Source organism: Poecilia formosa, unplaced genomic scaffold, assembly GCF_000485575.1.
Source record: "Poecilia formosa unplaced genomic scaffold, Poecilia_formosa-5.1.2 Scaffold700, whole genome shotgun sequence".
Lineage (NCBI taxonomy): Eukaryota > Metazoa > Chordata > Actinopteri > Cyprinodontiformes > Poeciliidae > Poecilia > Poecilia formosa.
Genome location: NW_006800639.1, coordinates 112099 through 135897, shown reverse-complemented (window position 1 = coordinate 135897; position 23799 = coordinate 112099). Strand labels below are relative to the sequence as shown.

At 38.5% G+C, this 23799-nt stretch overlaps 1 protein-coding gene across 1 annotated transcript in view; it reads left to right on the top strand.

The window, feature by feature from the left end:
- tgs1 (trimethylguanosine synthase 1) overlaps nt 1-23799 on the top strand; it is a 52335-nt gene that overhangs the window by 12400 nt on the left and 16136 nt on the right. Inside the window, exons 3-5 of the mRNA XM_007542491.2 lie at nt 2334-2420; nt 6497-6641; nt 9454-9736. Of these exons, the coding sequence (XP_007542553.1) occupies nt 2334-2420; nt 6497-6641; nt 9454-9736 (515 nt within the window). The remainder of the gene's footprint in view (nt 1-2333; nt 2421-6496; nt 6642-9453; nt 9737-23799) is intronic.

Below are 23799 nucleotides of genomic sequence, written 5' to 3'. Positions count from 1 at the left end.
CTGCAAGCTTTAACTTAAAAAATATAGTGGGCACTGGAATACACAGGTTTCCTATGATTCACATTTTCTTTAACTTCCTATTTTATTAATTAATTTGTTTATTTTGTAAACAGGTTGCTGTGTATTGCAGACTTCTACCCAACGGGGTTTACCTGATTAAATAAAGAAAATAAAAAAATAAATATAGAAAAATAAAAATATAACTGGACAAACTGGGCTTCAATCAAGAATGACTGTAGTATGAGCTGTACTCTAGACCAGTGTTTCCTATTCTTGGTCCTCAAGGCACAACAACCTACATGTTTTAGATGTTACCCTGCTTCAACACCCATTCAGATGATTGCAATTCAGTAAAAGGCCAGTCTTTGGAATAATCTTCATAATTTTGGTCTGACTCAACATGATAAACAAGCAAGATACAATCAAGGACACACACTGGACCTGATTATCAGTAAGGGTATGAATATTTCCAATGTCTCTGTAACTGATGTTCCTTTGTCTGATCGTTTTGCTGTTATCTTTGAAAACACAATCACCATTGAGCCTCTCAGCAAAACAACTACTGTCACAAAACGTTCTTTCACAGACAGCATAGCAGAAACTTTTATTCTATTACACACTTCCACCTTGCCTTTATGCTGTAACCATGTAGATGGGCTGGTAGATAACTTTCATTCTAAAAGTTCAGGTATCCTTGATTCCATTGCTGCCATTAAAATTAAGGTCGTGTTTGAAAGGAACAAGTTTCCATAGAGATACGCGCAGTTAGATCTGCTAGACAACGTTTCTGTAGGGCTGAACGTAAATGGCAAAAAACTAAACTTAATGTTTATGATGAGATCTATAAAGAAAGACTCCATAGCTACCACTCCACACTAAAACATGCAAGGGAAACATTCTTTGCTGAAATCATAAACAAAAGCCTTAACAATGCTCGTCCTATATTTGCCACAGTTGACAGATTCACAAACCTGCCTGTGACTGAACCATCTGAACTCCACTCTAACAGCCTGCAACAAATTTGCCAAGTTCTTTGCAGTGAAAATTGAAATGGTTAGAGGATTAATCTGCACATCCACATTACACTCAGTATCAATGACTTGCCCACACATTACAAATACAGAAAAAAATGACGCAATTTCAACTACTTATCCATGAAAGCTTAGAAGACATCAAATATAAATTAAGCTCTTCCTCCTGCTGACTAAATATCATCACCACTTTCCTTAAGAAAGTCTTTCCTGTCATTGCGTGTGATCAGCAAAATGATTGAAAAAGCTGTTTCAACAGTTGAATAGTTTCCTATTGATAACAAACCGCTTTGATGTCCTTCAGTCAGGTTTCCATGGTCCATATGGTCAATCCATAGTCAACTCACAGCTTCAGTTATTACAACTAAAAACTAGCGATCAGGCCTGAAATCTGGGTGCAGTGATGAACTCTGACTTGAACCTCCAGAGCCACATAAAGACAGTGACAAAATGGACCATCTATCTCCTGAAGAAAATATCAAGGATTAGAGGACTAATCTCTGAACTCATTCATGCTTTTATCTTTAGTCGCATTGATTACTGCAACAGTGTCTTCACAAATCAATCCTCCAGCTACAGCTGATCCAGAACGCTGCTACTGGCGTTCTCACTAAAACTAGGAAGGTGGAGCACGTCACCCCAGTTCTAAAGTCCTTCCACCGCCTCCCTGTAGCTCAGAGAATAGACTTTAAAATACTGTTAGTTTATAAATCACTGAACAGCTTAGCACCATATTACATTAAAGATCTGCTGCTGTTGTATCAACCTTCCAGACCTCTCAGGTCTTCTGATTCTGATCTGCTCTGCATCCCCAGAAACAGAACCAAACACAGAGAAGCAGCATTCAGCTTCTATGCACCACAAATCTGGAACAAACTTCCTGAAAACTGCAAAACAGCTGAAACATGGAGTTCCATTAAATCCAGACTTAAAACGCACCTGTTTAGAGTTGCTTTTGGAACATAAAACATTGATAAACATTCTGATGTATAATGCCACCAGACAAAATGTTAGGTTTCAATTACTGACCGTCTTCTTTGACTGTATTTTTGTGTTGTTTACAGTTTGAACTGCCCTGTTGCTGAAATGTGCCATACAAATAAACCTGACTGATTTTGTTATTCAACTATCAATTGAAATCATGTGTGCTGAAGCAGGGAAATGCCAAAAACATGCAGGGCAGTGTGCGTTGCGTACCAGGGCTGGGAAACACTGCTCTAGATAAAGGCTTGTAAGGTCAGCAAGGCATTGACTGTAAACCAGTTGTCTCTTCTTAAAGCCGTATTTTTTGTTTGCCTGTAGTCATGAGTTGGATGTGGAGGAGTGTCCACAGCTTACACTGAAGGAGGTTTGGTCCAAACTAGGACTCAAGCACAAACTCCAGCCCCAGTAAGTCTTTTTCCTTCTTTTTGAGTATTTTTCTATTCTAATTCTGCTTGCTTTTGTTTAAACATCTACAAGAAAGTTAGCTATATGATCCAATATAAACTAGTCACTAGTCAAAATATTAACCAGTAATACCAGTTGGTTTGTCTTATGATTCTTTTGATAATTCAACAATGCATTTTCTATTGTTCTGAATTCAAATTTGCAAATTACACCTCCCTGAGAAGATCATAGAACATGATACCAAAAAACATTTCTGGTATGAACCAAAAATGATGATATTAGCAGTATATTGATCAAAGTTAGTATGATAGTTCTATTTAGAGTTGTGAAAAAGACATTCAGTTAGTCCAGTTTAGTTTGGTTGTAAGGTGGTCTAGAGACATTTTAAGTTGGATCAGTTCATATAAAATGTCTTTGAATATTAACCTTCAGCTACATCCTTAACAATGGCAAACATTGTCATCTAACCATGACAATGTTTTCCAAACAATCCAAAAACTTGATTCCTACGAGTCTTTGTACATATTTCAGCAAGTATTATTATTGTTATAATTACAAATAAATGCAACATCTTTAGTGAAGTAGGCACTGTACCGGTCTGTTGTGGTGAAGAGAGAGTTGAGTCAAAGAGCAAAGGATTCAATTTACAAGTTCATACTTTCATCTATGATCATGACCATTCACTGGATTATGACCAAAAGAATGAGATCAAAGATACAAGTTGGGGCTGAAACGATTCCTTGAATGATTCAAGTATCTCAATTAGTAAAATTCCTCGAGGAAAATTTACCTGTCTCAAAGCTTCGTTAATTTATGTTTTATTATTTACCACACCATGTTCCGGCTGGGACATTATTTGTGTTATGCGTAGCTCTGACTTCCGCCTCTGAGTTGTTGACAAATCTTAAGTGTAAGCGGCATAATGTCCAATTTTCAAGTTGGACATTATGCCATAGGGATTTTATTAATTGATGATAATGCCATAGGAATTTTATTACTTGATCTGTTTCTAACTTGTGAGTAAGAAACAGATCAGCTGTCTTTGGAAAGTTTCTTTGCAAAGGGGTAAAGGCCCAGAGAAGAGACAGGAGAATGGATTTATCCCGGACCAGTAGGTGAGTCCCACATTACAAGCCGCTCTGCGTACCATGCAGCAACCGGCTCGCTAATGAGGCAATGAAGCTTCAAACTGCTTCGCCAAGAAGAGACCAAGCAGGCTGTACATATAAGCAACACTTCAGCTGTCATTGTCTCTCATCACTCCCAGATGGGAGTGATTGAGTTTAAGCCATTAAGGAGGCTTAAAGACTCTCAGCTGCAGACGCCCTGGCAACGAGCTGCTTCTCCGCCATTTGCATTCACATGACCCCACCAATCCGGTTTTAACAAAGGGGTGGCGGAGTGCACCGTTCTGGTATTGCTGGTATATGTATTCATGTGTGACATGGGCACCAAAGATACCATCACTCACATGGACACAAAATCTATAAATGGCTGTGCAAAGTGAAGATTCAACTATTAAACTGACTGAAGATGAATACGGAAACTAAAGGCTGAAGTATACTTCTTAAATAACTTCAAAAAAACACTTATGTATATAATATAGCGTGCCTATTAATTTGATCCCAGCATTCTGTTTTGATGCTGAAAATTAGCAACAATGCTAAGGTGAAGTAAAAAGTAGTCAATAGCATGTGAAGTATTACTATGTTGAGTAATATGGACTAATGCCATTCGGGATGCAAACATTAGTGTATAAGCTAAAATTAGCCAAAGCTTAAATGATGTCAGTAGCATGTGGGGGCTGGGGCACTGCCATGAATCTTGGGCCCCATGACAAAAAATTTAATTGCCCTTCTCCCCCATTTCACAGCTGCTGTTACAGTTTCTGAAGTCTATCTTACCCATCAAAAGCGCCACAATTTGAAAGGCTTGCAACTGCCTTGCTTTCTTTGGTTCAATTCTGATACTAGCACAGTATTCGGTGCTAGTGAATTTTACATGAAACAGTCTTGGCGCTGTCAATCAACCTCATTCACTTACTTCTAGAAGGGCTCATGGAAGATTTTATAAAGATTGTTTGACTTTCTGAGTAATGAATACATAGTTTTTGTTGTGTAATTATAAAGAGATTGGAGAACAGGAAAATTCCCTGGAATGATGCTAACTAGATTGTCACTGAACACAGTTTTGCTCATCTTTCACTGGGACAGGGGGGAGGGATTATGCTGGTAACAGGGTTAGAGCTGCTGCTGACTGACTCGTCTGTTAAGTGTGGTAAGAGGTACAGGGACATGTTCAATATATAAATATGATGTTAAATTCTTTCCTTCATTCATTAAATGCTAGTGAAATGCAGGCAAACGGTAGTCTGTAGCTAAGCTAAATATGTAAATGATTGATAATCTCAGTCTACTCACCTCTCTTGTAGAAAAACTGGGTTATAAATTGACACTCTTATCTTTTTTTCGTCTCTCTCTCTCTCTTTGAAAACCTGATTTTATTATTTTTCTAGGCAGCACAGTAACTGCCACAGTCGCTCTTGTCTTCAACCGACTGCTGCTGAACACCGTCAAGTGCGCTAAACAGGAACAAACCATTTCAAGCAGATAGAGGGGTTTAGTGAAAATATAGATGTGTGATTTTTGGTCTGGGAGGGGGTAACATTTAATTTTTACTGATAAAACAATTTTAGAAACACTATATGATTCATTTTGTAATTGACAGGGCCCCGAATTTTTTTCTATTTCTATAAGAAAAATAAAACTATTTTTTGTGGGAGGGCCCCCTGTTGGTTAAGGGCCCTTGGAATTGTCCTAATTTTGGCGCCCTTGTGTGGGGGTGATAGAGATATATATGTATATGTATGGTTGGTTGGTTGGTGTGCATTCAGCAGTTCGAGCCTCACAAATGTAGTTTTTGGGTGACGTTTTTTGCGTAGCACGTGGCCATCGTAGGTTGAAACTGCAACAGAAGTAATACTGTAGTTCCCTTCTGTATGTAGGTTGGGGATGCGCACCTGAGTGAAGTTGGCCCCCCCACCTTCTTCAAATCAGACAAAATTGGTGTCAAACATTTGTGCTACGTTTGTGCTGGTTTGTGCAGCAAAATTTTTTGTTTGTGCCGCTATCATTTTAAAGATATAAAGAAATGTTTCCAGAGGTCATCCAAGGTCAACCAACCCCCCACCTTCTTCAAATCAGACAAAATGGGTGTCAATCAACTCAGCTACGTTTGTGTTGATTTGTGCAGCAAATTTTTTTGTTTGTGCTGCTTTTGCTTTGAAGATATTAATGAAAGTGTAAAGGTCAAAAGGTCAACCAGCCCCCCAACTTTTATGAAATCCAACTTTCTTTATATCTTTAAAATGATAGCAGCACAAACGAAAATTTTTGCAGCACAAACCAGCACAAACATAGCACTAATGTTTGACACCGATTTTGTTTGATTTCATAAAAGTGGGGGGGCTGGTTGACCTTTTGACCTTTACACTTTCATTAATATCTTCAAAACCAAAGCAGCACAAACGAAATTTTTTGCTGCACAAATCAACACAAACGTAGCCGAGTTGATTGACACCCATTTTGTCTGATTTGAAGATAGTGGGGGGTTGGTTGACCTTGGATGACCTCTGGAAACATTTCTTTATATCTTTAAAATGATAGCGGCACAAACAAAAATTTTTGCTGCACAAATGTAGCACAAATGTTTGACACCAATTTTGTTTGATTTGAAGAAGGTGGGGGGGCCAACTTCACTCAGGTGGGATGCGCACAGCGATTCAGGCCACATGAACAGTTGACGGAACAAACATTAATAAATAGATGCCTTATTGGGTGTAGAACAATAATTGCCTGCCATGTACTGAAGTTAATCTTCATGATTTAACAATAAAAATCCGCTGTCAATTTGTGTGATATTACTTACCTTAAGGAAGTAAAAAACACAAAATGTTTTTATATGAAAAAAATATCTTTCAAGATATTTCTTTCAAATTTCAGCATATGGGCCAAATGGTCTGTTGTCTTTTTTGAAAGTATAAAAGTAACAATGTCTTTTGCTTATTATTTCCTCAGGTTGGGAATTGTCATAAACTATAAACATTTCAATGGTCCAAGGCCTAAAAAGACTAATGAGGTAGTTGGAAACATCAACAAACACACCAGATTCTCTGAGATGGATGGAGATGACTCAAATCAAATTAACCCTGCCCTCTACAAGGTAATCTGTTTAAACTGTTTTGACATTTTTTATTCAGCTTGTCTGTGTCTTAGTTGACAGTGGGAAAGCTTAACCAGGACTACACATAATGTGGCTTGCTTTTTTGAAGTCATACTGCAATCAGATTGACAGAGACAGACTTCCAAACTTCTTTTTGAACTCCTCACACTCTGATTTAGTTTTAGATAACTTGGGGTGTGTGTGTGCATGCGTGCTTGCTTGCTTGTTGTAGTCAAGACCACCTAACCTGAGACCAAGTCAAGACCAGAGTGTATTGAGACCGAGACAGGGCCAAGACTTTCATTATCAAGTCAAAGTCTAGTGGAAGGTCAAAATGTGACAGGAGAAGATGCACCAGCAAAAGAAGTGACTGTGAGTGTCAACGGATTATCAAACTGAGAAGATTCAAGAATCTGGCAGAGATCCAGAAAGATTGGAATGAGGAGGAAATCAGAGCTTGAAAAAACACCACATTCAGCAACTGACAGCATGGGTTAAAACTGTCAGGTTCCTTGGGTCAACCCACTTCTGAACCTGAGCTAATGTAGGAAGCATCACAGCTGGGCCAAGGAGGAGAAGAAAGGCTGGACCATTGGCCAGTGGTCCAAGGTACTGTTTTCCAATGAAAGTAAAGTGTCCATTTCATTTGGTAATCAAGGTCCAAGGTTTTGGAGGACAAGTGAGGAACAAAACCCAAACTGCTTGAGGTCCAGTGTGAAATACCCACAGTCATGATTTGGGGCGAAATTTCTGCTCCAGGTGTTAGTAAACTCTGCTTTCTTAAATCCAAAGTCAACAGTCTACCAGAATGTTTTAGAGGATTTTGATTCCTCTGCTGAGGATCTGTATGGAGATGCAGATTTTATCTTCCAGCAGGACCTGGCCCCTTGCCCACCAGAAGCACCAAAGCCTGGTTTGATGCCGTGCCATCACAGGGCTTGATTGGCCTGTCAGCTCGCTGGACTTAAACCACCCAAAAGCAAAGAAGAACTAACAGCAAGCACCAAGGAAATCTGGGCTTCCGTAACTCCCAGGCAATGCCATCAGATGAACGCCTCAATGCCATGTTGCATCAAGGCAGCAATTAAGGCAAAGTATTGAAGATTGACATGTCATTTTTAAAGTACCATATTTTTTTTTTTTTTTTTTTTTTTTTCTACAAATACTAAGAAGTAGTTTGGGCTGATTTCTTCACAGTATTCTGATGTTTTGTATATTCATGTTTTCGTGGGTTTCATGAGCTAGAAGCCCAATTATGTAAGAAGGAACCCAGGGCCAACTGCACAAGGTCTTCAATGGGTCTGAGGACCTCATCCCACTATCTTATGGCAGTCATGGCATCTGTGGCTAACACATGGAGGACTGTGTGGCCATCCACAAACCGTTGCATGCTGAGTGTGAATCTGCTTTCATCTGTGAAGGTCAGAGGGTGCTAATGATGAATCTCCCAATTTTAGTGTTCCCTAGCACACGCCCATCATCCTGCCAGGTGTTGGGCTGTAAGCACAGGCCCTATATGTGGATGCCAGGCCCCATACAGCCCTCATGGAGTCTGTTTCTGACAGTCTGAGTAGACACATCCATATTAGTGGCCTGCTGGCAGTCATTTTGTAGGTCCCTGGCAGTGGACCTCCTGTTTCTCCTTGCAATAAGGACAAGGTAGTGGTCCTGCTGCTGGGTACTAGCCCAGCAGCAGGACCCTTCTGTGTCTCTTGGTGTACTGACCTGTCTCCTGGTACCTAATCCATTCTCTGGACACTACTGAGAGACGCAGCAAATCTCCTTTGATGGATTGGCTACACTACTTGAGCAACTTCAGTGAGCTTTAAAAAACACCTCGTGATGTGTGAGAGCACTGACAAAATGAAAAAGTGACTGAAAGTTTAACCAGAAAGTAGGAGAACAGAGGAATTATCTGTGATCACCACCTGCAGAAGCACTCTTTTACAGTGGTTGTCTTGCTAACTGCCTCTCTTTTCCACCTACGGTGTTTGTACAGCATCAGGTGAAATTGATTCACAATAATTGTTACTTTCAAACTGACTACATTGACTCCACAAAAGTGTAACCGATTGGGAGTTGCATTGTTTTATATAGGTGTTCCCTTTATTTAGTTTTTTTAGCAGTGTATGAATTCGTATATGCATGTCTATGTACATACAGATTGAGCATTCTCTCTGAATTCAAGTTGTGTTAATCTACATATTATAATCTATATAGAGAAGTATGTGTCTTGAGGAAGGAAATAAAGTGTAGATGTTCATTAAACTGTGACCAGCACATCACACTGCACAATGCACACACTGCTCCACCCTATTGCTCTCCAATCAATCATCCCTGGTGACAAAAGCTAAAAACTGGAGAAGTCCAATGGTAGTCTATAAATGAAAGCAGTAAAAGCTTAATTAAAATGTCGAGTTTTTGTCCCCTCTTCTTGAAATTGTACGCAGAGCATGCTGTTTGCTTACCTTGAAATATCTCCAAGGCAAGGGTGGCATTAACTTAATATTTTCCACCATTGTTGTGTTTTTTTTTTTCTTTTTTAATTAAGTTAAGTTTGTACAAGCACAATGCTAATAGGCGATGATGGCGGAGGGTGACACTGCAGTTAGCATGTTGGATACACTGTTAGTACGTTCTCGTCCTTCTGTTATTCAGATGACTTTCTTTAGAAGGTTAATGGAAAGATACGAGAGAGGCATAATTTGGGAGAAAATTCTAGCATACCTTTAAGTCGTAGAAAATAAAAATGAGCAGAGCTATTTGTAGTCTTGTTACTTGGAACTCTAAATACATGGATACTGTTTTGTAGGTTCAAAATTTTCTTCAAAACTTGCCAAGGGAAGCTCAGATGACGGATGTAAAAGAGGAAAAGAGAAATAAGGGGATTAAGAAGAAAAATGATGAGCCTGTAGAAGAAGAAAGATGCAATTGTGAATCCACTTCAGAAACAAAAATGATGGAGGACAATGAATGTTCCTCTTACTCCAACTTCACTGAAAGATCTGTGGAAGAGCCAAGGGATGTGGAGAATCCTGGGAGATCACTAACATTTCAAGAGAAGCTGGACCTTGTTCCATCACACACATTTGAAGGTATCAATTTTCTTTCATTTATTGAATATGTTTGGGTTTCCATTCTCAATGTACTGTAACACACTGTTCACAATTACTAGACAAGTAAGCATTTGGGTATGTGTGAATAGTGAGTGAAGATGTGACTTAATGAGATGAGTGTACATTATTACTAGATTTTAAGAAAAAAACACAAATGAACTGCCTAAGATTTTAAAATAACCAATCTGATAACTGCCAGTGAAATTTAAGGTCAAGGTAAGCAAGCCCGACACATGCCCAACTGTGAATAAGAAATAATTGAAACATCAAGACTTGGGCAGGCAGTATCTGTAAACAGATTTTTTTTATTTTATTTTTTTTTTATTTTCATTGTCAAATTCAGTTAATATAATATGACAACCTTGCTTCTGTCATACTGCACCGGGAAATCTGTGACTATAATATACAGTGAGCAAAAAAGTAGTCAGCCTCTGATTGTGCAAGATGAAAGAGATCAGTAATTTTCATCATAGATGCACTTAAGCTATGACAGCAAATTTAGAAAAAGAAATAATCCAGGAAATCACTTTGCAGAATTTTTTTAAAGAATTTATTTGTAAATTATGGTAAGTGGTCAATAACAAAAGGTCAACTCAATACTTTTTAACATGATTTTTGTTAGCTCATGTCATTGAGGTAATGACATGACCTGTCATTGCAAAGAATAACGGAGTCTTTACCCGGTTCACAATGGGCCAAAATAGCTGGCATTTTGGCCCATACCTCCATGTAGGTCTCCTCTAGAACAGTGATGTTTTGGGGCTGTTGCTAAGTAACACAGACTTTTGACCTCCTCCACAAATTTTCTATGGGCTTGAGCTCTTGAGACTGACTAGGCCAATCCAGGACCTTGAAATGCTTTTTATGGCGCCACTCCTTTGTTGTCAGAGTGGTGTGTTTGGGATCACTCCACTCAGGCTGCGTTTTCTGTGGCTGCTGGAAAACACAGTCACGACCCATCTTTATTGCTCTCACTGATGGAAGGAGGTTCTGGCTTAAGCTCTCGCAATACATGGCCTTGTTTCTTCTTCCCAGAACATATATGTTATCCTGTCCCTTTTGCAAAAAAAAAAAAAAAACCGGCCCCAAGGCTTGTTTTTTCGCCCCCATGCTTCACAGTGGGTGTGGTGTTCTTGGGAAGTGACTGAGCATTTTTCTTCCTCCAAACACAACAAGTTAAGTTTTTACCAAAAAGGTAAAGATGTTGCATGGGGTCCCAGATCAAGGGAGATTATCAATGGTCTTTTATGTCTTCCATTTTCTTACAATTGCTCCCACAGCTGATTTATTCACACCAACCTGCATGCCTATAGTAGATTCATTTTTCCCAACCTGATGCAGGTCTGCAATTTTCTTCCTGGTGTCTTTTGACTGCTCTTTGGTCTTGGCCATGGTTGAGTTTGGAGTCTGACTGGTTGAGGCTGTGGAGAGGTGTCTTTTATACAGATTGAGAACAGGAGAGCTTCTTAAAGAAGCTACAGGTCTGTGAGAGCCAGAAATCTTGCTTGTTTGTGGGTTGCTTAATTCTTATTTTCCACCATAATTTACAAATAAATTTTTCAAAAATCCTGCAATATGATTTCCTGGATTTTTATTCATCTTGCTGTCATAGTGTAAGTGTACCTATGCTGAAAATTACAGACCTTTCTCCTCTTCCTAAGCAGGAAAATTTGCATAATCAGTGGCTGACTAAATATGTTTTTGCCGCACTCTAGCTCATCACCTTCATATGAATGTGTGCATGAATGACTGAATGTAATGTGAAGTGCTTTGGAGACCTGGATTTTATAATGCAGATAATTTACCATTAATTTACAAACATCTGGCATGATTGTTGTCAAGTTGGGTGTGTCTCCATTGCAGTCCGTTTCTCACCAATGTGGGTGTGAAATAATACCAGTCACATTAAGAAGTTTAATTTGTATCACCAAGCTGTAAATGGTAACTGCATTTAACCATATTTTCAAATTCATTGATATTTATTGCAACTTTCATTGCACAAACTGTGGAGAAAATAACAATCCTGACAATATATACAGTTTCTGGAGTTTTTAGACATTAATTGGAATTTATCACCACAATAATTAATTAATTAATTAAAATTTTATAACAAATTTATCACACTAAATTATAAACATTTTGTAGCAGGGTTTCCCCCAGAAAACTTGCTAACCCCAGTGGTCAGGGCATCCAGGTGGCCCAGCGGCGGTCAACCGTGTTTTTGTATTAAAAAATGTTAAGTTGACAGGAAATGTAAAAGTATTACTGTTTAATTATATGTTACGGGAAAAGATCTCCAGTGAAATGCTATTTAAACCAACTGGTCTAAAAACAACAAATTTGCACTTCTGTTTAATCCAAATTAAGTCAGCGGCTCCATCAGGCCCCCAGGGCTTCAGGGGCCCCATAAATGCTAATATATTAAAACAGACCACATATACAAATGCAATACTTGTTTATTGAGATTATCAATGCTGTTAAATTTTATTCAATTGTTTAGGCATACATAAATTAAAGGATTTTAAATTTTAAATACAAGATTTTAAGGAGCTGGCAAGTTTACTTTGTAAAACTTCAAAGAACAATATTCATAGATTGTTTTGTTACCATAGCAACAATCTGATGCTGTGAGTTTAATCTTTGAATTTACAAATCCAATTTAGTAAACTGCAATGATAACTTATTGCTTTTTAGGATCGTGCGCGCGATCCCGCTGAGGTAAAGCAGCGGCAGCGCGCGAGGCAAAGCGCAGAGGCGCCAGCTGTGTGATTGGTCTGCACTGTCGTGTTTAAATGCATAAACTACAAACCTATTTATTATAAACCTATCCTTTAGGAATAAATCTGCTCTGCTAGTGAAATTCTAAGAGCAAAAGAGACACTTGCAGCCCGGCTTTAAAAAAAAACAAACAAACAAAAAAAACGATTTTTGTTTTCTTTTCTTTTAATTTTCCTAGAAACATAAACAATTGACGCTTAGCCTGGCGGCGGGGCTAGTAAAGCATGGCGGGCCGCCAGGCTTATAATACACTGGGGGAAACCCTGAGTAGATGTTGTGGTGGCGCATCCTATGTATGGAGCCCTTTGTCCTCAACAGGTCTGAGTCCTGGTCTGATGACCTTTACCACATGTCTTCCCAATCTCTCTTTATCCATCTGTCTGATCACTCTCAAATAAAGGTCATTAGACAATAAGATGTCCAACCCTTTCTTCTGCCGCTGCTCGTAATTGCGCTGCTCAATATTAAGCAGTTTTCTGACAGTAGGCGCCATGCCCATGAGTCTCCTACGTCTTTCACTCATCCAGTGATGTAAATTACAGGCCAATCAACAAATGCTGTTTATCAATCACCTGAGTGTAATGCATGGTTTGGCACAGCTTGTACTACCCCTTAGGTTAGTCTTTCTTAAATTGTGGTTGCTGGACCACAGGTGGTCCACGGGCACATGAGCTGCAAGGTACTGCATGTAAACGACCATTTATTTGCTGAGACTTGAGCTTAAAGCATATAGTTAGCTTACCAAAGAATTGTTTAGAAATAATAATGGATAAGTGGCTTAAAACTGTCACTCAAATGAAAATCTGAAGATAATGGTGGGAAAAAACACCAGAACTACCTATATGATTGGAGGAAACTAAGTCATTCGTGCTGACAGTATTGATGTTGTTCACAAGCGATTTGATTCTTTTGAACGGTTTTAAGCCGTGAACTAGTCTCAGTTGGTGAGAACTGTTCTGTTTTTTTTTTTTTTTTTACAACTTTGCTTGTTTATAATGTTCTGCTCATCTGTCAACAGCTATTATTTTTATTTAATTAAAATGATTTAATTGTCAAATAAATACAATAAATAGGAATAGGAGGATAATTTATATATTTTATAGTGCAGAAGACGATTTTTGTTTCTGCCAAACCAAGAAGAGAGAAGAGAATACCAATGGTGTTCCTCCAGTGGTTTTCTGGTTTTGAATGTTGGCAGACATTGAAAATAAAGCAAGACTCAAAATGCTTTTTGTCTCTTTCTGCTGACTTCCACATTGGTGACCCTGAACATTTTTTTGAGGGAGAACTCACCAGATGCTGCTGCCGCTTCTCTGCCAGCCATGGTTTTGTTCCAGTGGTGGAACAAGTCGGCTGGGGGACGGGGCTAATGACCGGGCCCTTTATACTCAAAATAACAAAGCTCATGAAAACATAATTTTATAAAGTGCTAATAAAGGCCACTCATATTTGTTGTAAAAATACTCCAATCTAACCAAGTTTACAATCCATTCCTAAGTATCTGACTGATGATGACGTGGATGGTTGGTGATGTGTTTTACCCAGAATACGCTTGGAAAAAATATCGGCGATCAACTTATACATTTGTATGCCATAAAGTTAAATGTAAGAATGAAAATAAAGCCAGTCATGTAAGCACAACATTTTATTCAATATTTTACACCCACTATGCCACTAAAATTCAGTCGGTCTTGTAAAAAATTTTTAACCATGAGTCAACAATGACTGGGGCAGCCTACTATATAATCTACTGGGGGACCAGTAAGCTACATTTATTATACACCATACTCAACAGGAGAGGGCTCACCTTCTCCAGCTCTCATCAGACTGATACGGACTTGAATCTCTGAAGTCATATTCTGCCTCCCATCCTATGGCTCCGCCCCTAGGCCCAGTTTTTTGCCAGGCAGCTATTATTCCATCCACCATGGTCTGCGTTATAAATCTTCCATATTTTTGGCACTGCAATCCGGAACCGTAGTTCCAGCATGTGGAGGCCTGGATCCATCTCCATGGGATAGCTATAGACAAGACCAAGTAGTTCCATATTTTTGCTGTGTTGGATTCTGTTTCCACGTGCAATCTCATGGGTCTGTTGCATAGCGCATCAAGAATTGACACATTTTGTGCGTTCAATATTTGTCAGCCACTCTGCGGCTTTACCAACTGTCGAACACATAGCAGGCCAATCATTTGTTGTCCCTAAACGGCTTGGGGGATCGCAAACCCTCTGAGCTAATGGAGAACAGGCTGGCATTACTTGACTCAAGGGATGGTTTCCTTCCTTTTTTATGTACCTGTTTCTGCGCCAACTTCCTCCACCCATTTGCACCACACTGGCCATCTCTCTGCTGATCCGGACCAAGGATTATTGTTCCCTTGCTGAAGAAGCAGACCGGCTTTTGTTGGTTTGTTGGACTCGAGTGTCTGAAGCTGTTGATGCCGTGGCTGTGATGACAGGGCGGAAGGACGAAATTCTTTGCTTCTACCATTAACGGTTTAGTAAAGGCGTGTTTGTTCCTGTGTCAGGGAAACGAGAGCTGGAGCTTGCTAGCATTGGTGTGCTAGCAGCTCAGATAACCTGCTTTTCATCATGGATGAGGTTTCTGGACGGTGTTTCCTGGTGGACCCAGGTTCACAGCAGAGAATTATGCCACTTTTTGGCAGCAGGCATCTTGTGTGAAAGTAAGAAATCCTCGCTGGACGCAGCCAATGGCATCTCCATTTGCACTTTTGGATCGAGATTGCTGACTTTGAGTTTCAACGGACATCACTTTCAGTGGGACTTTGTGATAGCTTCTGTGTCTTTACCTATTTTGGGTGCAGATTTTTTGTGTGCTTTCAAGTTATTAGTACATGTTACTATTAGCTGATTAAATGAGACTGTATCTTTTGCTACCTGCCCCTATAAACATCCACCTCTTGCCAATATGCTTGATAATGAATGTCAGTGATTGTTAGCAGAGTTTCCTTCTTTAATTGTTCCCACCGCAACTAAGCTTGGCGTGGAGCATTGCATCACTAGTTGGCAAACATGGAGCATCTTGGCATTCGACGATGTTCCAAAAGTCCATGGACATCCTTGCACATGTTTCCCAAGGCCAAAGGTGTTGGCAGAAACAGGGATACCAAGGTCTCTAGAGATGGCCTTCCACCCCTTGGAAGTCTTATAAATAATAATAGCATTTCTGGCGTCCTCAGACAGCTCATTTGTCTTTACCATTGTCACACATGAAGAAGGAATAACGGGTGACTTTTTAAAACATCAACATGATCATTCCTTGGATAATTCATGTCACATACCCATGTGAAGAAGCAGTTCATCACAGGTGAGCCTGTTGCAAATTCTTATTTGTGATTTGCAATAGGTGAGCCGAATTGGGTTTCCATGCCGATTTGCAGCGCAAAGGGTGCCAATACTTTTGACATGGGAAACAGTACATTTTTCCACGTTTTCCTCATAATGTTTATCTTTTTAAATGTTCTTTATCATTTGCTGTTTTGTATCAAACAAAAGCTGACTGCAGTAAAATGTTGCTTAACTTGGTGAAATTTCTTCAGTAAATATTCCATAATATGTACTTAAACTTCATGGGTGCCAATAATCGTAAGCAGGACTGTAGAAGCAAAAATGGGGACCAAGAGATAGCGTGAACCCCCAAGAGGGTACCGGGATTCGATGAATACTCCGCTTTTAGTCCATCCATGTCCAGTGGCTCCTGTGGCTCTGACGACTGATATCTCTGATTATGCTGTTGAGGCAGTATGTGGACAGTGGGTGGATAGGACCTGGCAACCCCTCGCTTCTTTTAGCTGGAAACTCTGGGATGCAACACCTTTGCAGGGTTTTCCCCACAAAACTTGCAAAGCCCGGTGGTCAGGGCACCGAGGTGTTCCACCGATGGTACACCGTGTTTTTGTATTAAAAAATGTTAAGTAAACAGAAAATGTAAAAATATTACTGGGTAACTATATGTTACGGGAAAACATCGCCAGAGAAACGTTATTTAAACCCACAAGTAGTCTTAAAAACAACAAATCAAACAATACAATTTAAATGAATATCAATTATTTGCACTTCTGTTTAATCCAAATTAAGTCAGCTTATTGTTTTATTACCGGTACGTATTTTATAACTTGTTTTATGTCAAGGTGACCTTGGGTGTCCAGAAAGGCGCCTATAAATAAAATGTATTATTATTATTATTAATCACAGGAGGGGGGAGTGGAGATGCGGGGGAGCGGGTGGTATTAATGACTCTACTTAGCATACGAATAGCCTAGCATATGCAAAGGCACTTCACCAGACCCACGTGGATTCTCAGTCATTGGATGAAAAACAATGACATCACAGTTCATCATTGACATGTGATTGGTTGGTTGACGTGTGCCCATTGGAGAGCACTTATGTCTTTATAAATAAACCCCGCCCCAATAATTAATATTTTAACGCTGTATTTAAAAAAATCTATATAAAAAATAAATGCTGTATTAAAATATATTCATTTGATATTGTTTATATGCAACATGTTCATATATGAGGAACATAAATGGGGCACAGAAGTTTTTTTCTGATAAAAATAAAAACTTTAATGAAAAAGAAAAAACACTTGAAAACAATTGGAAGAAAAAAGAATTAAAAGCAGTTGGTAATAAATAGTAAAACATAATTCAACAAACTTTGAGGCAGATAATTTGCCTTGATGGATTTTAATAAATCACAAGTACTTTAATCATTCAAGGAATTGTGACATCTGTGACATCTTACCTGCTTCTTTCTTGACCAACATCTGGATGACTGGCAGTAGGTCCTTGATGCAGCTGGAAAACATTGTGTGCATTGTCAATACATAGCATTTTTAAATTATGTACATAAACAATATTGAAGCATAAAATGTCAACATTCTAAAATAGTAGATACTCACACACAGTTGCATCTCTGTCCTCATCACGGACATCAGGACATTCCTGAAGATTCTGATTGATACAAATGTGACTCCCATTCTGTGGAGTCTGTGGAAATAAATGTAAAATTAAAAAAATATTGTAGCAAATATATCGCTTTCTCAAAAATACATAAGTAAATAAGTTAAAATTATTCTCAACAAGCCATTGTACAATTGGGAATCAACAGTGACTGTACATAATACATACCGGCTTCATGGCTCCGTTCTCATATCATATCTGTCCTTCGTCCGCCATGTTGTCGATCTCTACTGCTTATCACACTCTGCCTTGCTGCACTACGTTATAGCAAAATAAATAAAATAACCGGAAGATCAGTTTTCCTTACAAATATGCGAGTGTTCACTATTGACTAAATGTGAAATCATAACTTACTGAATTTCATTTTGTCCTGGTGGACTCCGTAAGAGTGCCTCGGCACCGTGGTCTGAGGCTGTTAAGGCTTAGCCATTTTTCAGGTCTGAAAAAAATAAAAGAAGATGCGAGTATTTTTAAGAGTTCAGAACATCACATGTAATAAAAAATACAATACGAAATCTCACCCTACACTTGTTTTGGGATTAAGAAAACGACAGACCGCTTTCTGTAAGAAACAAACAAAGCAACTCGCCTCGCTGCACTTGCTCGCTATTCATAAAAGCTTTCTTAACGTGAGTTCGGCCTTGTTGGACCGCCGCGGTGTCATCTGTTGTTTTCCGCCGGGACATTGCTTGATATCAAAACGATACTGAAAAAGTAACTCCGTGAAATAGGACTTTTTCCACCATTTCACACAGTGCACGGGCATTTTCGTTCATGTTGGGTTTAGCATTAGCACTCTTTAGCGCCAGTGCAAATCTTCCTCTGGAGTTTAATGGCGGCTGCCTGGCCAACTATGAAAGCGCATTACTGCCACCAACTGGACTGGAGTGTTAAATGAAAGTTGACAGAAAAAAAAATACATTCTAAAAAGTTATTTTTTCAAAAGTTACGTGACAGTATATTTTATTTTATTATTATTAAGTTCTAAAATGTTTGTAAATGTGTAGATGTTTATTTACTCAATTCTACTTTGAGCTGTCTCCTTTTTAGTTTATACAAAATATAATGATTCATAATCCTTGAGTTATATTTAGTGCTTAACTAACAAAACTTAAAAAATAATGCAAATGTTTATACTCTATCAGAAGGTATCACATACTTTCAACCATTTTGTTCAATTTAAACTCAAGAGTTAAGCAACTGAATACTGATAAATCATCTGTAGTTTAAGTCCTGTATTGAGATGTGGAATGGTGTCACCACCACTCTAATATAGCATGACTCTGGGTCTTTAAAGCAATCAGTGAATATTAACATTAGTTTGAATATTATTCACAAAAATACTTTATATACAATGAACCACTCTGGAACATGTTTTTTATCATTATTATTGATTAAGTTGTGCAGTTCTTTGATTAAGTTGTGTGGGAGGAATGTCAAAGTAAGATCATGTTTAACAAAGGTCTATTGTATGTATTCATGGATATTCTTCTTTTATATCATCAATTCAACCAAAACTAAGTTTTTCAGTGCTCCTAACACATGTAAAATATATTTTAATGGATAAGATAGATTATTGTTTTAATATTCTTTCTCCAAACATAGTTCTTCATGGCATACTTCTATAACTGATCAATACCTACAGACGTCTCAAAATGTGTTAAACTGTTTGGCCCATTGTACTGCAACACCAACATGTATTTACATCTCCATTTGAAGGAGTACATGTTGGAATACAGGCTTTTTTGAGCCAGTATTCCAGTATTTGTGATTAAATACTGAGAATGTTTAATCACAAAGTCCAGATTAGGAGACAATTTCAGAAGAGTCAACAACAACTTAGTTTGCCGTGAACATCTGCCTGTGATACTATAATGACCAAAATTTTACATGTGCAAATGATTGGAACTTTGTCATGATGACACAACTGATGCTTTATGTAAAGCTCAGTGTTTTCACGTCAGCAGAAACACTTCGGTCTGCATTCCATCACACAATTTTGGATGAGCTTGACAGACATGCATTGTTGACAATATATCATCAGATTTACCCTGAAAATTGTACTTTGATATGCACACTTAAGTGTTAAGGTTACATCCCTAAGTTGAGCTAAGTGTATTCAGTGCTGGATGGTGAATGTCACACTAGATTTGTTCCATTTGTGTGACTTTGTAACATTAGAACATTTTCAGCATTAATGCCTGTTTTATACTTAAATCTCATTATTTCTCAATAACACTGAGGGGTTTTGGCCAGATCCTGGGTCTAGTAAACAGGTGAACAGAAGGTAAAATGGGTTAGCTACAACAGGAATGAGAGTCAAAAGGCCGGTGCTCAACAGTTGATTTGCATTTGCATGGCTCTCAGCAACTTCATTTAAATATGAAAACCTCTGCTAAGCACAGGGGGGGTGATAGGGGAACACGGACACACAGCGTTTTTGACCATTCTTGGCAGTGCTCTACAATTTTCCACTCTAACAAAAACCTCTTGCTGATAGCCCTCAATCGCACGGTAGAACTAGGTGTCAATAGCTGTCAAACCCCACTTTTCGGTGTGATTGGTCCACTCTCCCGGCTTTAAATGCATAAACTATAAACTTATCTTTTAGGAATAAATTTGCTCTGCCAGTGAAACGCTCAGAGCAAAAGAGACACTTTCAATCCCTATTCATATGGATCATATCCTAAATATATGCATATTTTTTTGAGATACCTCGTCTGTGCCAACCCAATGAAGGCATTAGCATACTAGCTGTGACCCATTTTGATCTGTTTTGAACCAGAGAAGGTAAAGGTAATTTTATTTATATAGCACATTTTCAGCAACAAGGCAAAACAAAGTGCTTTACGGGACTTAAAAGGAAATACAAACAAAATAACAAACCAAAGGAAAGGGCAAAAGAAGAAAAATAATCTAATAATGTTTATCCAAAGTACAAAAACTAGATACCCTTATTCAGGGTTCGTGGATAAGTTTAAGTAAGTATCCTCTGATCTAATTACTTATTTGGTTTGGAAGAATAGGAGTCTAAAAAGTAGTTGCTAAGGTAGTTTTTCTGGATTCCAAGTTCTAATCCCTGTTCTGGGTTGCTAAATAAGTGTAAGTAAGTATTCTCTGGACTTTCTAAGTGTGCTCTAAATTTGTAAAAGTAATGAGTACTCTACAGTTTCTAAGTAACAATAAAAACTAAATGTTCCTGTACTGGAAGATTTTTTTTTCTGGATTCTAAGTTCGTTCTAATTCCTTTTCTGTGTTGCAATAATAGGAGTCTCTCTGCATCTAAATAGTGAGCACTCTAAAGTTTCTAAAAAAATAAGCTAAAGAGTGACTAATGAACTAGAGCAGGGGTGCCCAAAGTCGGTTCTCAAGGGCCGGTGTTCTGTCATACCCGACAATCCAGCATACCTTGTGGTAATGCGCATGCGCACATCGATGTTACGTCACGTACTGCTTACTCAGCAGATTTCTTAGAAATCCGTCATACCTCTATGTTATGTTTCTCAGACGTTTATGGTAAATTTTATTAAGCTGCTATGTTAATCAAAGAGATTAACATTGCTGTTTCCAATATCGTTACCATACTGTAAACAAGGCATTAGTCCTGTCTAGCGTCACTATTACTACAAATACTGTTTGACTACAAATTTGGTCTGGATATTTTGTCCCTATAGCTAATCTACATTTTTAATATTTTAGTACTTCTTTAAAAAACTGTACAGAATATGTCCTAAAAAAAGCATGAATAACGCTGGATGCTGACTGAAGCTGTTGGGCAACGAGCAGAACAACACCTCTTTCTGAACACTGTGTGGAAATGACTAGATTTTTCTTATTTTAATTTTTTTATTTACCGTAAATTTCCGAGAAATAAAACACACAAAATGAAAATTCTACAGGTATGACGGATTTATAGGAAACGTAACATTGATGTGCGCATGCGCATTACCACAAGGTATGCTGGATTGACGAGGTATGACAGAACACCGGCATCCTGCATGATTTACTTCTCTCTCTGGTGGTAGTAACAACCTTTTCAGCATGTCAGTATTCTTCATCCTCTAATGAGCCATCATTTGATCCAGGTGTGTTAAACCAGGGAGAGAACTAAAACACACAGGATGTCAGCCCTCAAGGACCGACTTTGGGCACCACTGAACTAGAGTCTTTGGATTACAAATGTGTTCTAATTCCTTTTCTGGGTTAAAAGTGAGTACTCCACATTTTCTAACAAAATAAAATAAAAAAGAGGAAAGGACACATTAGAGCACATGAGGACCATCCCAAGACATAAGCAAACTAAGCAGCCGCTTAGAGCCACCAAGGGGCCCCCTCCGTAGAGCTGATTTATTTTTTATTTTTTTTCAGTAACAATTTCTATGTCATAACAAAAACACTTATGCTTATGTGTTTTTACAATAATATATTTGACAATGTATGTAGAAATCATTATTTTATGGACAAAAATGAAAAAAATAAAGTGCTCTTAGGTGCCCCCTGGTGGCCGTGGTAGGTCACGCAAGCTTCGCCAGCATCATGAGCTGCCGTGCACTGTGCAGAGCGCATCCAAATGTCCAAAGCTCCAAAGCTCCGGTAGAAGATAAGTTAGCAAAACAATGTCTCAAAAAAGGACTTATCCTTCAGGGAGAAAGAAAAGGGGAAGAATAGAAAAAAAGCCAAGATAAAGGTTTGTCTTAATATGTCTTTGTAATGTAATGTTTATAACAAAGATTTGTGAAGCTGCTAATAGAAAATTAGCTGTATAGCGATCTTAAACGGGTTCAGTTCAACAGCCAAACATTTATGCTAGCGTCTTTGTGTGAAGCTCAGTTTTAACTTGAAATAAGTTGATTCTCCTGCTTGGCTCTGTATATTTCTGAGGTAGTTTTGGCTTCAAAACGGCGTGTTTGATAACATTTGATAACAATAATTAAAACTTCTCAATGTTTCATATTGTCTAGCAAAATTTTTCCCATCAGGATCTGGCAGCAGATCCTGCATTGATATATTAATGCAGCAGCTACATGGACTGCTGCATTAATATATCAATGAGCTGCTCTAAGCTGTAGTTGGTTATATGTTGTTTGCTGCCAATCATTTATGTGGCTAGAACAATATTTTTCCATCAACTTCTAAGTCAGTGGTTCTTAGCCTTTTTTGAGGTACCGAACCCACCAGTTTTATATGCGCATTCACTGAACCCTTCTGTAGTGATAAATAAAATATGATTTTTTCCCCCCAAATTCAAGACATAGGGGTGACCCAACAGAGTCTAGTTGGGTCACTCCATGATCACTAATTCTTCTTAAAATGTAAAGTCTCTGAGAACAGTTCTTCAAAATATAGTCAGTGTTTTCAGCAAAGTTGAGCTGACTGTCCAGGAATGACCCAAGGTATTTAAAATTTGCCACAGTTTCAACAAGTTGGACATTGAGAGAAACTGGAACCACTTTAAGGTCTTGTTTAGATCATTTAATTAGCTCTACATGCTTAAGAGAATGTAAAATTAATAATAAATAACAAAGACTTGGCAGTATTCTGATTTAGTAATGTAATTACATTAGTTGTGTTACCACCCCCACGCCACTAGAGGCAGTAGCAACCCCGAAAAGATGCGACTAAGGAGCAGATTTAGAAGTACACCGAAAACTACAGAATTTGGTAAAAACGGTGAGTTTTGCTGAAGTAATTAAAGACACAAATTCAAATCCATGCTGAGAGTGAAACTCCTTCAATCAGTGTTCCTCCGCAGCACTGATTGGCTCAGCAATGTAACGTGATCCTCTGCAGCAAGTGATGGCAAAACGGGGCGTCATCACGACTTTACACAGTGTGTCTTTACCTCCGCGGCAGAGGCTCCGCTGAACCCCTGGGGTTCGATCGAACCCAGGTTAAGAACCACTGTTCTAAGTTATGTGAAACTTCTGTTAAAATAATTTCAAGGCTCAAAATCAACCCAGTACCGGTACCAGTCCACATTCTCAGGGGAGAAAAACTCACCTGGTGTAAATTAAATTTTTAGCTCTTGCAGTACGCTTGAGAAAATTAATTTAATTATAGAATGTCATGCAGGGTCATGCAGAGACCACTAAAGGGGCAGTTGTTCAAAAAAAAAGGGCACATCTAACCGCATTCTAGGACAGAATATTAAAGCCACACAGCTTTCAGAGTTTAATGAACGATGATAAATTACAAAATTGTGAGATATACAATCAAAGTTAAGGAAAATCTCGGTAACACTTTATTTGAAGGGGGTTGAATAACACTGTCATGACACT